At 36.9% G+C, this 16885-nt stretch overlaps 1 protein-coding gene and 1 long non-coding RNA gene across 3 annotated transcripts in view; one reads left to right on the forward strand and one right to left on the reverse strand.

The window, feature by feature from the left end:
• Positions 1 to 11536, forward strand: part of tnc (tenectin) — a 71139-nt gene extending 59603 nt beyond the window's left edge. Inside the window, exons 6-7 of the mRNA XM_088183699.1 lie at positions 24 to 10824; positions 11344 to 11536. Of these exons, the coding sequence (XP_088039825.1) occupies positions 24 to 10824; positions 11344 to 11446 (10904 nt within the window). The 3' untranslated portion in view covers positions 11447 to 11536. The remainder of the gene's footprint in view (positions 1 to 23; positions 10825 to 11343) is intronic.
• A 2449-nt stretch (positions 11537 to 13985) lies between these two features.
• Positions 13986 to 16275, reverse strand: LOC148236639 (uncharacterized). 2 transcript variants are annotated; one of them, XR_015809012.1, is made up of 3 exons: positions 15809 to 16275; positions 15610 to 15733; positions 13986 to 15496 (listed from the first exon to the last, which is right to left on the reverse strand). It is a non-coding gene; the product is annotated as an uncharacterized LOC148236639 (long non-coding RNA). The 2 variants fall into 2 exon arrangements; XR_015809011.1 differs by having other exon boundaries at positions 13987 to 15733; positions 15809 to 15888; positions 15955 to 16275.
• Positions 16276 to 16885: the final 610 nt, after the last annotated feature.

The following is a 16885-nucleotide window of genomic DNA, read 5'->3' on the forward strand; positions in this document are numbered from 1 at the left end:
AATTTTATTGTATATATTTTTAGATCATCCAGAAGAAGAAGGACCACTAATGATCGATGACATGACAACGACAGTCAGACCTACTCCAGGATTTATGTTAACTACTACTTTAGCACCAGGATTCACTTCAGAGTGTACTTATCACGATACAGTATATGCCGATGGTGCTTTGATTGCCACTGATCAAGCATGCGAACATTGCTATTGCATGAAGGGTGACATTGTTTGCGCTGTCCAAGAATGTGGTACGCAGATGGAGAACGAAGGAAAGAACTGCACTGCTCTTGCGCCCAAAGAAGGCCAATGCTGTCCGGACAGTTATGTGTGTGAAGGAGATGAAACGACAACTCTGGCCGCTGGATTAGAAGTGACGACTGCGGCCGAAGCCCAAGAGCAAAAACCTGCCGATCATGTGACGCCGCAAGAAGAAAGGGATCAGACGACTGAAAAACCTGCCGTCGAGCAAGAGGAGCAAAAAGAGGTGGAATCTAGCACGGCCGGCCAAAGCGATTTTGTAACCCAAATGCGAGACAATAAGGGCGATGACCAAAGCGTTCCTGAAGAAGAAAAGGTCACCCACGTTGAAGCTGCTGTGACTCAAGCACCGGCACATGTAGATGAAGAACAACCGGAACATATCCCAGAAATCATAGAGGCCTCCACCACAGTTAAATTAGAAGAAGCTGAAAAAGAACACGAATCATCAACTGTATCACATATTGAAGACGAGAAGCACGAAATGGACTCTGATTCTCAACAAAAAGTCGTCGATGAAATTACTACAGTAACTCAAGATGAAGGAGAAGTTTCCGACCATACCGAAGGACATCATGAAGTAATAGATCATACAAAAAGTGAACACGATACGCACGCACTGCCAGAAAGTCATGACGCTGGTTCTGGATCTGATATTTTAGACACTCAAGATGTTACCACACCGCGTATACACATTATCGATGATGATTTGTCGTTATTAGAACAAGTAGAACAGCAGCAAGAGGATATCACAGACGAACAAAAGCACGTACAAGAAGAAGTTCCAGAAGTTACGCCTTCGATATTTGACACGATAATGACTACCTTATCTTCGTTAATTATTGAACAAAAACCTGACAAACCTCATGTAGATGATCGCTATGAAGGTTCAGGTGTTGATGATGTAACGAAGTTGGACGCTGAAGTCGAATTGACAACCACTTCACATAAAATTCACGATCATACAGTAAAAGAATTAGAAACATCTACGGAAACCAAAGAAGTCACGCAAAAATCAATAATTGAAGAAAACGCGACTCCTATTGTCGAAACGCACGATGAACATGATGACCATACCGTTCAGCCAGAACATGTTGATGCAGCAACGCAAGAATCAGAAAAAGAGCAAGAACATGTTACCGATAAAGTTTCCGATCATGATATTCATGAAGATGTTTCAGCTACTACTATTGGACATGACATTAAAGATTCTCATAAAGAGCCAGAGATCGTTGATGATGTATCAGCTACTACTATTGGACATGACGTTAAAGATTCTCATAAAGAACCAGAAGTCGTTGATGATGTATCAGCTACTACTGTTGGGCATGAAGATGTAGATCATCCTACAGAATCAGACATCGTTGATGATGTATCAGCTACTACTATTGGACATGCAATTGAAGATGAGCATAAAGAATCGGAAATCATTGATGATGTATCCGCTACTACTATTGGACATGCCATTGAAGATTCGAATAAAGAACCAGAAATCACCGATGAAGTACCTGCCACTACTGTTAGACACGATATTGAAGATTCTCATGAAGTACCAGAAGTCACCGAACATGATGCCGAAATTTCAGTGACTGAAAAATCGCACGCCCAAGAAGAAAAACATACAACAGAATCATCTACAAAACTTGAACCACAGGTAACGGAAGACGTAACTGCTGTCAAAGTAGAAGACAGTGAGGCTCACGAACATGAACCTCAAGCGACTGAATCTCCTGATCACGGTGAAGATGACGAAACTAAATCTGAAACGGTGACTCCTACTCATGATGTTGTTACTGAGCATGCTGAAACTTCAGCGCCGGATGAAGTCGAACGTACTAAAATCACTACAATCAAATCTATCGATGAACTAGAAGCTACTACGATTAAAGACTTTATTGAAAGAACTACGCGCCATCCGGAAATAATCAAGGATGATACCACTGTCACGAAACAAGAAGATACCTCGACTGAAAGTCATGTGGATTCAGAAGAAGATTCGATGATTCAACAAGAGCCATCTCGCATCCCAGGAGAAGGAGACTGTCTTGTGGATGGAATAACTTACAGAAACAACACAAATATTCCGACAAGAAACAAATGCCAAGAAAGGTGTGAGTGCATGAATAGCATATTAAAATGCGAGCATGTGCAATGTCCTCCTCCACCTTCAAACATGAAAAACTGTCAACCAGTACAGCACAGCAAAGACGCTTGTTGTCCAACATATACTTGCGAACATATGGTAGAACAAGCGATAATCGAAACTGGAAATCAAATGTACGATGGTCATGAACAAGTCACAGAAAAGGTTAGTGATGTATTTGAATCCGAGAAAGAAGTAACTGAACACGCAATTACAACCTCACAGCCACTCATTCACGATTCAACTACTGTCACTTATCACAAGTATGACGATAGTGCCGAAACTCAAAAGCCAGAAGAAATACCTGAATCGCACGATGAACAAAAGCCAGAAGTACCCGACTTTGAACACACTGTTGCACCACACAGAGATGAAGTTTCCGAAGAACCAATTGTCCCAATTGAATATCTTCCTGGCTGTGGACCAGAAGGTTGCTTTAAAGATTCTACTAAACCAGGACAAGAATTCTCGACAACTACAGATTCTATCGATCAATTTACAACATTTGAAATTAAACACGAGACTGAAGAAAAAGAACATACAACATTCCACCCCAAGGATATTTATTATGAACAAAAGACTGAAGTTCCAGTACATGAAGTTGTAGATGAGCACGATGTTAAAGAAATTACAACAGATTCTTCTCTTTCTCAAACACAAAAGCCAGCGAGTGATGATAAACAAGTTGAATCACATGTTACAGAAACACCTGTAGCGATTACGACTCAATTGCCTTCACATGAAGAAAAAATAACTGAAAAGCCTTTAGATTCTTCTGATGAAACCCCGGAAATAGTCGAAGAAGTCACAAATGTAGCGGAAATTGAAGATACACATAAAGTACATGATGAACAACAACCGATTGATCATGAAACGCAACGGCCCATATCTGATCACGAATACGATTCTAAACAGACAACGTTGCTTCCAGAGGTTATCGAAGATGAACATAAAGAAGAACAACCGATTGCTTCTTCACCCAAAGATCATGAAGAATCTTCAACAGTAGCTGACCATATTGATGAGCACATTACTGAACCAGCTGAAAAAACGCCAGTTTCTCATGAAAAGCACGAAGATGAAGTTGAGCCAGAACATGACACGAGCAAACCAGAACAGCAATTAGAAGATGAATTACTTAAGGCTACTACCGTGAGAAGTGAAATTCACGAAGATGATGGTCACGAAGAAGAAGTGGAACAAAAACCAGTTGAACCGGAAGAAGATGATAAGACAATCGAAGAAGTCCATACAACAGGATCAACAATCGATGAGGTGACACACAAAGATGTTGACATTACGACTGTCATTTCTGACGTTCATGAAAAAATTACAACCGCCTCACCCGAAGTAGAAAAATCTACTGTGTCCATTGATGGCGTTAATGAAATCGGTGTCTCTGTATTACCTACAGATTCAGTCGATGACTGTGGAACGTCGGGATGCTCTTCCAAGGGACCTAGTGATTTAGGAACGACTAAGGCTCCAGAGTCGGTTGATGACTGTGGTTCTTTAGGATGCGAAGTTTCAGCTGAGTATACTAGAGTACCGAGCGTAGTTACTGAGAAACCAGAACATATACCGTCGCAAGAACATGTACCACAATGCAACGAACACGGTTGTGTTGGAGATGATCAACAAAATATAATCAGCGACGATCTCGATAAATCTGAATGCGGTCCAGAAGGCTGCCAACCAACCAAACAACACTTACCTGACACCGTAGATAAAGAAGTTACACACGAAGACGGTCTTATTGTAGAGCATGTTCAAACAACGGTTGTGCCGCAAATCACAACTGAAAAGACATTGGACGAACATGTTACATTGAAACCAGTACTACATGGTGATGATGAAACTTCAACTGGTAAACATCCTATTGATGGAAGCGACGATGAAAACGAAATTGAAGATGATCTTCAACAGACCATTAGACCGATAATTGAATCAGTTGAACAGAAACCCGTCGGCCAAGACGATACGTCAGATAAAGAACTAATTAAACCTGAACAAGAATCAGAAGTGGAACACGATGTTACTACGGAACATGAACTTGTCAATGAAATTGATGTGCACTCTGGACAAGTAGATGATAAATTTAGCCAAACTTCTGATGATAACACCGATAAACCATTATCTTCTGATGAAATATCAGATATATTCACAACGGTATTGCCGTCCTCAGATGAAATAAATACTGAATTGCCAGTTATTAAGAAACCAACTACTGGACACAAAGAAGTTGTATGTGTAGAAGATAGATGCTCCTTTGTATCTGAAATACCAGATGAGAGCACCCCTGGTGAAAAACACGAAGAAAAGCCAGAACACACTGACGATACTGTAAAACCAGGACATGTCGATGATAGTCAACAACCAGAGCACGTAGACGTTACTGAAAAACCGGAACATGTTGACGATTCTGAAAAACCAGAACATGTGGATGATTCTGAAAAACCAGAACAACCAGAGCATGTAGACGCTACCGAAAAACCTGAACATGTAGATGATGGTGAAAAGCCAGACCACAGCCAGGAAGTAGAGCATGCAGATGTCACTGACAAACCAGAACATACAGATGATAGCCAAGAACCACAACACGTAGTCACTGATAAACCCAAACATGTTGAAGAACTTGAAAAACCTGCTGAAGTTGAAAGTGAACAACCAGAGCATGTTGATGTTACAGAAGCACCAGAACACGAAGATGACAGTCAACAACCAGAACACGTAGACGATAGTAAAAAGCCAGACGACAGTCAAGAAGAAGAGCACGTAGGTGTCACTGACAAACCAGATCATGTTGACGATTCTGAAAAACCAGAACAAATTGATGATAGTCAACAACCAGAGCATGTAGACGCCACTGAAAAACCAGAAAACACTGATGATTCTGAGAAACCAACCGAAGATGATACTGAGAAACCAGAGCACGTAGATAGTACTGAAAAACCTAAACATGTTGACGGTTCTGTAAAACCTGCAGTAGATGACAGTGAACAACCGGAGCACGAGAGCCAGGAACCCGAACAGGTTGATGTCAGTGAAAAGCCAGAACATCTTGATGATTCTGAGAGACAACCGGAAAATGTTGATGCTACTGAAAAACCAGAACACGTCGATGATATTCAACAACCCGAACATGTGGATGTTACTGAAAAACCAGAGCACGGCTTAGATTCAGAAGAACAACCCGAACACGTTGATATAACTGAAACACCAGAGCATATCAAAGACGATCAAAAACCCGAACATGTAGATGCTAGTCAAAAACCAGAACATGACGATGCTACGGAAAAACCAGAGCATGTTGATGATTCTGTAAAACCAATTCTAGATGCCAGTGAACAACAAGAACACGACGCAACTGAAAAACCAGAACAAGTTGATGATGTTCAGCAACCCGAATCTATTGATGACAGTAAAAAACCGGAACACATTGATGACTCAGAAAAACCAATTGTAGATGACGGTGACAAACCAGAACATGTTGATATCACCGAAAAACCTACACACGATGACGATTCTGAAGAACAGAAACCTGAGCATATTGATGACAGTCAGCAACCTGAACATGTTGATATTACTGAAAAACCAGAACATGTTGAGGATTCTGAAAAACCAGAACATGAGGATGAGAGCCAGCAACCAGAACATGTAGATGTCACTGACAAACCAGAGCATATTGATGACAATCAACAACCAGAACATGTGGATACCACTGGAAAACCAGATCATAGTGACGATTCTGAAAAACCAATTGTGGATGATAGTGCGCAACTGGAACATGAAGATATTACTGATAAACCAGAGCATATAGATGACAGTCAACAACCCGAACATGTTGATATTACTGAAAAACCAACACACGTTAGCGATTCTCAAGAACCAGAACATGTCGATATTACTGAGAAACCAACGTACGTTGATGAATCTGGAAAACCTGAACATGTCAATATCGAAGAACAACCTGAACATGTTCCTATTACTGAAAAACCAAAACACGTTGATGATGCCCATAAACAACCAGAGCATACCGGTGTTACAGACATACCAGAACACATAGATGACAGTGAACAACCGGAACAGGTAGATGATACTGAAAAGCCAGACGACAGTCAGAAAGAAACACATGCAGACACCACTGACAAACCTGAGCTCGATGATGACTCTAAAAAACCAGCACATATTGATGACAGTGAACAACCTGAACATGTTGATGCTACTGAAATTCCAATACATAGCGATGATTCTAAAACACCAATTGAAACTGACGGCGAACAACCACAAAATGTCGATGTTACTGAAAGACCATTACACGGGGATGATTCTGAGGAACCGGAACATGTAAATGTCACTGAAAAACCAGAACATGTTGAAGATAGTGAAAAACCAGAACACGTTGACGAAAGTGAAAAGCCAATACATACTGATGATTCTGAAAAACCAGAACACGTGGACGACAGCCAGCAACCAGAACATGCAGATATCACTGACAAACCAGAGCATATTGATGACAGTCAACAACCGGAGCATGTGGATACCACTGGTAAACCAGAATATAGTGATGATTCTGAAAAACCAATTGTTGATGATGGTGCGCAACTGGAACATGTCGACATTACTGAAAAACCATTACACGAGGATGACTCTGAGGAACCAGAACACGTAGATGCTAGTGAAAAACCAGAACATGTTGATGATAGTGATAAACCAGAGCATGTTGATGAAAGTGAAAAACCAGAGCATGTTGATGAAAGTGAAAAACCAGCAGTTGAGACATCTCAAAAACCAATTATAAGCGACGGCGAACATCCACAACACGTCGATGTTACTGAAAAACCAGCACACGTAGATGACAGTGAACAACCAGAGCATGTAGATTCCACAGAAAAACCAAAGCATGTGGATGATAGTCAACAACCTGAACAAGAAAAAGAAAACGAAATTCCGTCTGATTTGGAACACGTTACAGAGGATATTATTAAAATCGATGATGACAAGACTGATAAACCAAGCCTTGAATCTGATACCCACATTAAAGAATCAGGAAAACCTGACATCAAACCATCTGAAAAACACGAAGCTGACGAAGAAATTACGAAACCAACCCATGTTTTAGAATCTGACGATCACGTAAAGGAAATTTTGGAACCGGAAAAAATAGAAGAAGAACAAGCTAGCGAAAAACCAGTTCATGTCGATGATAGCCAACAACCTGAGCATATCGATGATTCTGAAAAACCAATTGTAGATGATGGTACGAAGCCTGAACACGTCGCTGCTACTGAAAAACCAGAGCACGTTGAAGACACTCAAGAACCAGAACATGTAGATATCTCAGAGCAACCAGACCATATTGATGATTCGCAAAAACCAGAACAGCTTGATGATAGTCTAGAACAGGAACACGTGGATACCACAAGTAAACCAGATCATGTTAAAGATTCAGAAGAACCCATTGTTGATGACGATAAGCAATTGGAACACGTCGATATTACTGAAAAACCTACGCATGTTGATGATTCTGAAGAGCAGAAACATGTTGACATTGGCGAAAAACCAGAACATATTGATGACAGTCAACAACCCGAACATGTGGACGTTACTGAAAAGCCAGATCACGTTGACGATTCTGAAAAACCAGAGCACGTGGATGACAGCCATGTAGATGTCACTGACAAACCCGAGCATATAGACGACAGCCAACAGCCGGAACATGTGGATGTCACTGGAGAACCAGATGAAAGTGATGTTTCAGAAAAACCAACTGTCGATGACAGCCAACAACCTGAACACGTAGATGTTACTGATAAGCCCGAGCATATAGATGACACTCAACAACCAGAACATGTGGATGTCACTGAAAAACCAGATCACATTGCCGATTCTGAAAAACCAATTGTAGATGACAGCCAGCAACCAGAACATGTAGATGTCACTGATAAACCAGAGCATATAGATGACACTCAACAACCAGAACATGTGGATGTCACTGGTAAACCAGATGAGAGTGACAGCCAGCAACCAGAACATGTAGATGTCACTGATAAACCAGAGCATATAGATGACACTCAACAACCAGAATATGTGGATGTTACTGGTAAACCAGATGAGAGTGACGATTCTGAAAAACCAATCCTGGAAGACGGTGAGCAACCAGAACATGAAGATATCACTGATAAACCAGAGCATATAGATGCCAGTCAACAACCTGAACATGTAGATATTACCGAAAAACCAACGCATGTTGATGATTCTCAAGAGCCAGAACATGTTGATATTACTGAAAAACCAACACACGTTGATGATTCTGAAGAGCCAGAACATGTTGATATTAGTGAACCTGGACATGTCAGTGTTACTGAAAAAACGAAAGATATAGAACAAGATAATATAGATGATAGATTATCAGGAAGTGAACAACCAGAGCATGTCGATGTTACAGAATCACCGGAACACGAAGATGACAGTCAAAAACCAGAACACGTAGACGATAGTAAAATCCCAGACAGCCAGGAAATAGAGGATGAAGATGTAACTGATAAACCAGATCATGTTGATGACTCTGAAAAACCGGTACAAATCGATGATAGTCATAAACCAGAACATGTGGATGATATCACTGAAAGACCAGCACATGTCGACGATTCTGAGAAACCAAGCGTAGATGATATTGAGCAACCAGAGCACGTCGATATTACTGAGAAACCATTACACGGTGATGATTCTGAAGTACCGGAACATGTAGATGTCAGTGAAAAACCAGAACATATCGACGATAGTGAAAAACCAGAGCACGTTACCGAAAGTGAAGGACCAGTGCATGTTGATGATTCTGAAAAACCAGTTGTAGATGACAGTGAGCAACCAGAGCATCATGACGTCACAGAAAAACCGGAACATACAGATGACAGTCAAGAACCACAACATGTAGATATCACTGAAAAGCCTGACCATGTTGATGATTTAGAAAAGCAAGAACATATTGACGATTCTGGAACACCTGCTGTAGATGATAGTAAAGAACAGGAACATGTGGATGTCAGCGAAAAACCAGATCATGTTGATGATTATGAAATTTCTGTACCAACCGAAAAACCTGTATATGAAGAAGTTACAGAGGATCATAGAGTACATTTCGAAACTGATGATAGTGAAAAGCCAAGCGAAGGCATTGATCAAGTAAAGGTTCACCCGAGTGAAGATCAAACAGAAATACCAATATCTGACGATAGAACTACAATTAAAATTGAAGAGGGACATGTACCAGAAATAACTGAATCTATTCACGAAGTTGAAAAACACACAACAGCAATACCTGAAGACATTGAGAAACATACCACAGTAATACCTCAAGAAATTGAGAAACATACCACGGTAGTACCTCACGAAATTGAGAAACAAACCACGATAGTACCTCAAGAAATTGAAAAACATACAACAATAGTACCTCAAGAAATTGAGAAACATACAACAATAGTACCTCAAGATGCGGAAACTTCCAGTCCTGTCGAAGAAGAGGCTAAATTACCAGTTAAACCAATTGATGTAATAACCGAAAGAATTCCTTCAGAAGAAGTAACAACACAAATAGCTGAACATGAAGAACATACTGTAAAGAGCACAGGCGTTGAGGAAGAAAAACAAGTTACTGTTGTTGAAGAACATATTACAAGTAAGCCAGCGCATGTCGATGACGTAGAGAAACCGATTGAAGATGCAGCAGAGCATGGCGTAGAAGCAACGACACTTGCCGAAGCGATCGAAGACGATAAGAAACACGTTCCAGTCACGCAAAAACCATCGATTGATATTCTCGACCATACCATAGCATCTTCAGCAGAACCAGAAGTTACTGCTCATCCACCTGTACATTACACGACCAAGTCTCCCTTCTTTGAAAAGCATCCCGAACAAGAACACGAGACGTATCCGGATCAAGAGGAAGATCAACACCCGCAAGTTCCACACGCTCCAGACTTCCAAGGAGGTTACGGAACGTCGGGAACAGAGGAATCAGACTACGAAGAAGACGACCAAGCGTTCGGCCCAGGAATGTGCCGGTACGGCGGAAAAGTTTACGTGTCAGCCCAACAAATTCCAAGGGACGACCCGTGTGACTTCTGCTTCTGCTTCAGAAGCGATATCATATGCCTTCAGCAAAGCTGTCCTCCTCCTATCCAGCATTGTCACGAAGAGCCGATTCAAGGCTTCTGCTGCCCGAGGTACGAATGTCCTGTGTCGATGGCTACTGTGATGAACGTGACCACCACGACAACGACAACGACCACGACGCTTCCTCCGCATTTCTTATCGCACGCTTACAAAGGCGCTGCCAGAAAACAAGGTTGTCAGATCGAAGGAAAAGCATTTAGAGTTGGAGAAGTGGTCCATTCTAGATCTGGCCCCTGCTTACATTGCACGTAAGTACCTTTATCTATATTTTTTTTATTACTTAGATAACCCATAAATACATTTTTACTGATACAAGTGAGTACTGCACTATGGCAACACTCCAATCCAGCCAAAATGCAAATACTAACATTTAAAAAGATAAATGCTTTGTTAGCTGATTTTTGTTATATACCCAACATAATAAAGTGTTGTTATAACGCAACGTATTTTTTAGCTTCGAGCATTAATTTTTCTATGTGGCTACTGATCAAATTATGAAATTTTATCCTGTACATTAAAAAATAGTCAGGTCTGGTTGGTGCGATATTTTCCCTTTCGCTCGCTCGTGTGTTAAGTGACGAGAGGGAGTGAGAGATAAGAGCGTGCAATTGCACGCTCTTATCTTGCGAGCGAGCGAGAGAGAAAAGATTTCACTAGCTTGGCCTGTGTAAGTTATCTTACTTTGATAATATATAGTCTCATCTTCTTCATTATTATGTTACATTTATTATTTCAGTATTTTTAATTGATTTATTTCTTCTTTTTAGGTGCGGTGGCGATGGACAGATGAAGTGTGATCCAAAAGTATGTACTCCAGAGCCGATGCTGCGACAAATGATAGCCGTTGCCGCAACGACGCGTAGGAGGTGAACACCCAAGATCACCGATTCGCAAACGAACCCCACTGTGATCTAAGTGTTTTTAAATGGACTAATATTTTTTTTTATAAAAAAAAGAAAAGTGAGACAATTTAAACAAATCAGTGCACGTTTCAAACGATTGAGTCAATTTTTTTACCTTTTTTTAAGGTGAAGTAACATTTACACCATATCATATATTATATTAAATATATGTATGTATTCTCTTTTTGTATGTCTTTATAATATTTTTTTTATTTTTTTTTGTTCAAGTCAAATGTCTCGTGAATTTTTTTTATATTATTATAGGCACAACTATGATAGACACAAAGTATACTCTTCCAATTGTAGATTAGATTGATATTCCTCAATACATATTCAGGTGCCAAAATTGAATTAAACGATTTACAAACAAAAAAAAATATGAAAAAAATACTAAGTGTAATTTTGTATGCGTTTAAAATTTAAAAAAAAAGCAGCAAGGAGATTTGTTATTATAATATCGAATAGATTTCGTAGGTTTTGAGATCCGTCTCAATTTACCGCTTCGTGTATATCGCCGATAGTTCTTGTCCGACTCGATAAGTTAACTCCTTGCTCATTAGTCTTTTTTATAATTATTGTATTTTTATATGGAATGTTTGATACGATTGTAGTTTAGAGTTTTGTATGAGTGTTGTTTATACGAGATTGACGGACGACTTTATTTGCCAATATTTTATTATATAAGAAATATATTTGAGTTTTTTGTATGGATCTTAATTTTTTTGTGTGATTAAATATATATTTTTGCAATATGTAATATTGCAATAAATAACTGAATGTTCCCAATCTTTGTGAGATCAACAACGGATATTGTGGTTCATGTTCATATATATCAAAAGTCTTAGTGGTACTTAATAGCGAAGGGAACATTCTAGTTGAAATTCTGCCAGACTCTTAGTCGATGTGTAATTATATAACAGTTAGACTTTACACAAATTTCACTGTATAAATTATTTTGTCCTAAATGTCGACTGTTATTTGATCGAATTTCAAAACGACTGCGGCGTTTTGAAATGTCGATCAAATATTATATTCTATTTGGCTTAGAGTCATCTTTAGATATAAATATTTTATAAATAAATATTACTAATAATATTATTTAGTATTCAATCATGACCTATTACGAAACATTGTATTTCGTCAATAAAATAATTGTCCGCATTAACTTCCGGGTTGTTTGATTTGCAGAAATGTGTTCATCGACGATATTTTATTTAAAATTTGTTATTATTATTATTTTTTAATATTTTTTTCGGTTTAATGTTACGTAATTTTTAAATTAAAATTAATGAAGGAGTATTTCTGCTTCTTGAACAGTCGGATTTAATGATACTGAAATAACTTAATAACACAAAACGGACACTCAATCTTAACTATTGTAAATGAATATGCACGTACGTCTAAATATTTATATTTTTACATATAAATATATTCCCGTACATACGTATACATTGCAAGTAATGTAATATGTATAATTTAAGTGTCTAGTTACATTTTAAAAATATTTCTAGTTAGTTTTTGTAGTATTTATATAATGACTATAAAAAAATATATTATACACATTATTATATACATACACTTTTTTATTACTTAAAAACATTCAACAAAAATGTTATATATGTAACTTTTTCAGTTGACTTGTATTATATATTTTATTGCCATTCCCACGACCATTGCCAATCAAATTTATATGTAAATTTTATATGATATCAATGTGAACGAAATTAAAAATACTGTTTAATTTATGTGGGATATCAAATTATACCAGTGGCAGTGTCGAAAATGCATGATTAGGATATCACATCAAGTGTCCTTTTTTATACATCAAATAAACATCTTTTTATGAAAAATAAATTTAATTGTATTATTATTTTGCCCCTAAACTTTTCCACTTACCTTGAAAATAAATAAATGCAGAAATCACGCAAACAAGAACAGAACAACAAACCAATGAATTAAATAAATTTATTTTGTAAAATACATCGGTACATCCTTTTTAACGAGCAACCAATCACAAAGCAGATAGTTCAGATTACATATTGAAATTTATTTTTGTAAATTAAGTTTTTGAGCTACAGCATCGAAAATGAACTACGGATCGCAAATCAGAGAGGAGAGCACGCATCTTTCCTCAACATAGAGTCTCATCTTTTGCCTAGTCGCCAATTTTAAAACTATTTTACGGCATCCTTCGTTAAAAAAATTTACATTGATTTTATGATAAATCAAATATTTATTGTGAAGACCTATTATTCATTACGCCAAAAATGAGGTGGCACTCTGGTAACACTGACGTGACGGCGGCGAATGGCAACACGTTCCTTAGCGGATCTCTCATTAGTCGGTCCGTAAAGCAGACAATTAATTTATTGTTTTAATTATTGCAAAAAAAGTTTTTTCTTAATTCCTGCAATCACAAAAGTAGCGTCGGAACATATGCTAAAAAATTATCGCCTCAAACTACCAATTTGTGGCGCACGAAACGGTTTTGTACGGGTTTTTTGTCATAATCTACCAGGAGTGCATATGAGTGAGAAGGTAGCTAACAATTAATTTATTATTTTAATTATTGGGAAAAGTTTATTTTCAAATTCTGCAAATTATGTTTGGACGAACCTCAAGAGTGCCAAAGCATATTCAGAAAAAAAATCCACTTCAAATTATCGGTTTTGTACGAGTTTTTGTCATAATCTACCAGGAGTATAGAATAGGCGAGGAGGTAGTGGAGCTAATAATTTATTTAATATTATATTATCTTATATATAATTGTTCTAATCCGCTTCCGCCGTCGCTTCCGGACGCGCATAACTTTAAACGAAACATTCTCCGTTCAATTATCTACTCTGTAAATCGTATCGCTTTGTATTAACGGTGTGTAACAATACACGTAAACAAAGGAAATATATTTAATTATAATAATAAATAATAATAAAAATAAAAATTGAATTTGTTCCGATTGATTTTCGAGCCGCCGGTAATGCGTTCTGTTGTTTCGACCAATCAAAAATAAGCATTCAAATATTCAAATAGCGTCGACCAATGAAAAATAAGCATTCAAATTCAAATAGATAGTACCGTGACAACACTTTTAAATAATTATTATTTAATAATAAAATTTTGCTACGCGACAATAATTTTCATTAATTCGTCATTTGACTGAATAAAAATTAAATATATACATAATGTGTTGAGGATTAGAAGAATACATTGATTAAACTAGATAAACAATCATAAAATAATCTTCGTAATGAAATTTTCAAATTTTGAATTCCCGGCGACGGGCTCCGAGGCCTAAAAGTGAGTTTTTGCTTTTATAAATAATCGGATTGCAAATTAACTAGGTGTGTTATATAACTATGAAAATTAAATATATACATAATGTGTTTAGGATAAGAAGAATACATTGATTAAATTAGATAAACAATCATAAAACAATCTTTGTAATGAAATCTTCAAATTTTGAAATCCCGTCGCCGGGCTCCGAGGCCGAAAAGTGAGTTTTACTTTTATATTACATAAAACATTATCATTGCTTTCCGATTTAATACATATATACGTTAGATTTTAAGAATTTTAAATTAACCAGTTATGTTTTAAACATGAACGTGTAATATATCCTTAGTAAGTGAGGATTGAAAGTTAATGTCGATCAAATCGGCGCTGTCGGACAGCTTATAAATGTGTAGTTTCTTGGATGTTATCTAATGAACGACATTTTACAATGATTATAAATATGTGATTGCATACCTGGAATAATCGATAGCCAAAATATCTAAGAGTGGGTTATTTTTAATTCCGATGTGGCAAAATATGTACAATTTTTGTTCTGTGCCATCATTCCTCTTTCTGAATAGCCAAATTTAAGATATTCAGTTACATCAAACTTATGTAGTATGTTCTTTATGAAAAGATAATACTTGCTGACAGTGACTTCAACATGAGAAGATTAACTCTTTGTTTATATATACCAATTCTACGTTGTAGCCATTTAGGTCATCAAATTGTTCCATCATTGCTTCTGAAAAGTAATTAAAAAATTATAAGAGTAAACATTGAACACATTATTACTACTATTATAATCCATAAATTAAATTTGAACGACAAACGAAGAACAAAATTAACGGAAATTACTGTTGAGGATTAAACACGTAGATTGACATATCTTCATCTTCTTCAAAATAGTCGCAATATGTCATACATTAATTGTTTGCCATACGTAAATGTTATTAGATCTCTCATTGATTCTGAAAATTGACTGTAAACGATACTATATATTGGGTAAAAAGTAACTTTTTGTTTACACTAATATGAGATTTTTCATTATTATTACCATTGTAATATGTTTAATTAACTTTGGCATGTATATCTTCAATTACCAAATCACTGCTGTTTGTCTTTTAATATTAGATCCTAGAAAGTCAATAGTAATTTTGTTAGAATAACCGTGATATAGTATTCATATAACCAAACACTTACTGGCACACTCATAATTGATAATTTCGATTATAAAGTCTATAATTCCAATGGTAAATCACTTTGAATCATCTACAATTGTAACTTTTTAAGAAAAATGCTGTGATTATAACATATTTCACTGTTTATTTAATCGCACTAAGCTGTATCCCGGCGCGCGCTTGACCGATGACAGATGAACTGTCACATATAAGAAATTCCGGGGAATACCGTTTATGGTATTTCCCCGGCGCGCTTGAGAACGAACTACGAAATTGATTTTATCGATTTAAATTGTAAAACACTTATCAATATATGTATAAAAATCATCAAATTATAAAAAAAATATTTTTTTTAAATATGTTTAGTTTATACGGTATTTAAAATCTTATATATAATTGTTCTAATCCGCTTCCGCCGTCGCTTCCGGACGCGCATAACTTTAAACGAAACATTCTCCGTTCAATTATCTACTCTGTAAATCGTATCGCTTTGTATTAACGGTGTGTAACAATACACGTAAACAAAGGAAATATATTTAATTATAATAATAAATAATAATAAAAATAAAAATTGAATTTGTTCCGATTGATTTTCGAGCCGCCGGTAATGCGTTCTGTTGTTTCGACCAATCAAAAATAAGCATTCAAATATTCAAATAGCGTCGACCAATGAAAAATAAGCATTCAAATTCAAATAGATAGTACCGTGACAACACTTTTAAATAATTATTATTTAATAATAAAATTTTGCTACGCGACAATAATTTTCATTAATTCGTCATTTGACTGAATAAAAATTAAATATATACATAATGTGTTGAGGATTAGAAGAATACATTGATTAAACTAGATAAACAATCATAAAATAATCTTCGTAATGAAATTTTCAAATTTTGAATTCCCGGCGACGGGCTCCGAGGCCTAAAAGTGAGTTTTTGCTTTTATAAATAATC

This window comes from Plectrocnemia conspersa, unplaced genomic scaffold (assembly GCF_051122295.1).
Source record: "Plectrocnemia conspersa isolate PC_06_02 unplaced genomic scaffold, ASM5112229v1 ptg000003l, whole genome shotgun sequence".
Classification (NCBI taxonomy): domain Eukaryota; kingdom Metazoa; phylum Arthropoda; class Insecta; order Trichoptera; family Polycentropodidae; genus Plectrocnemia; species Plectrocnemia conspersa.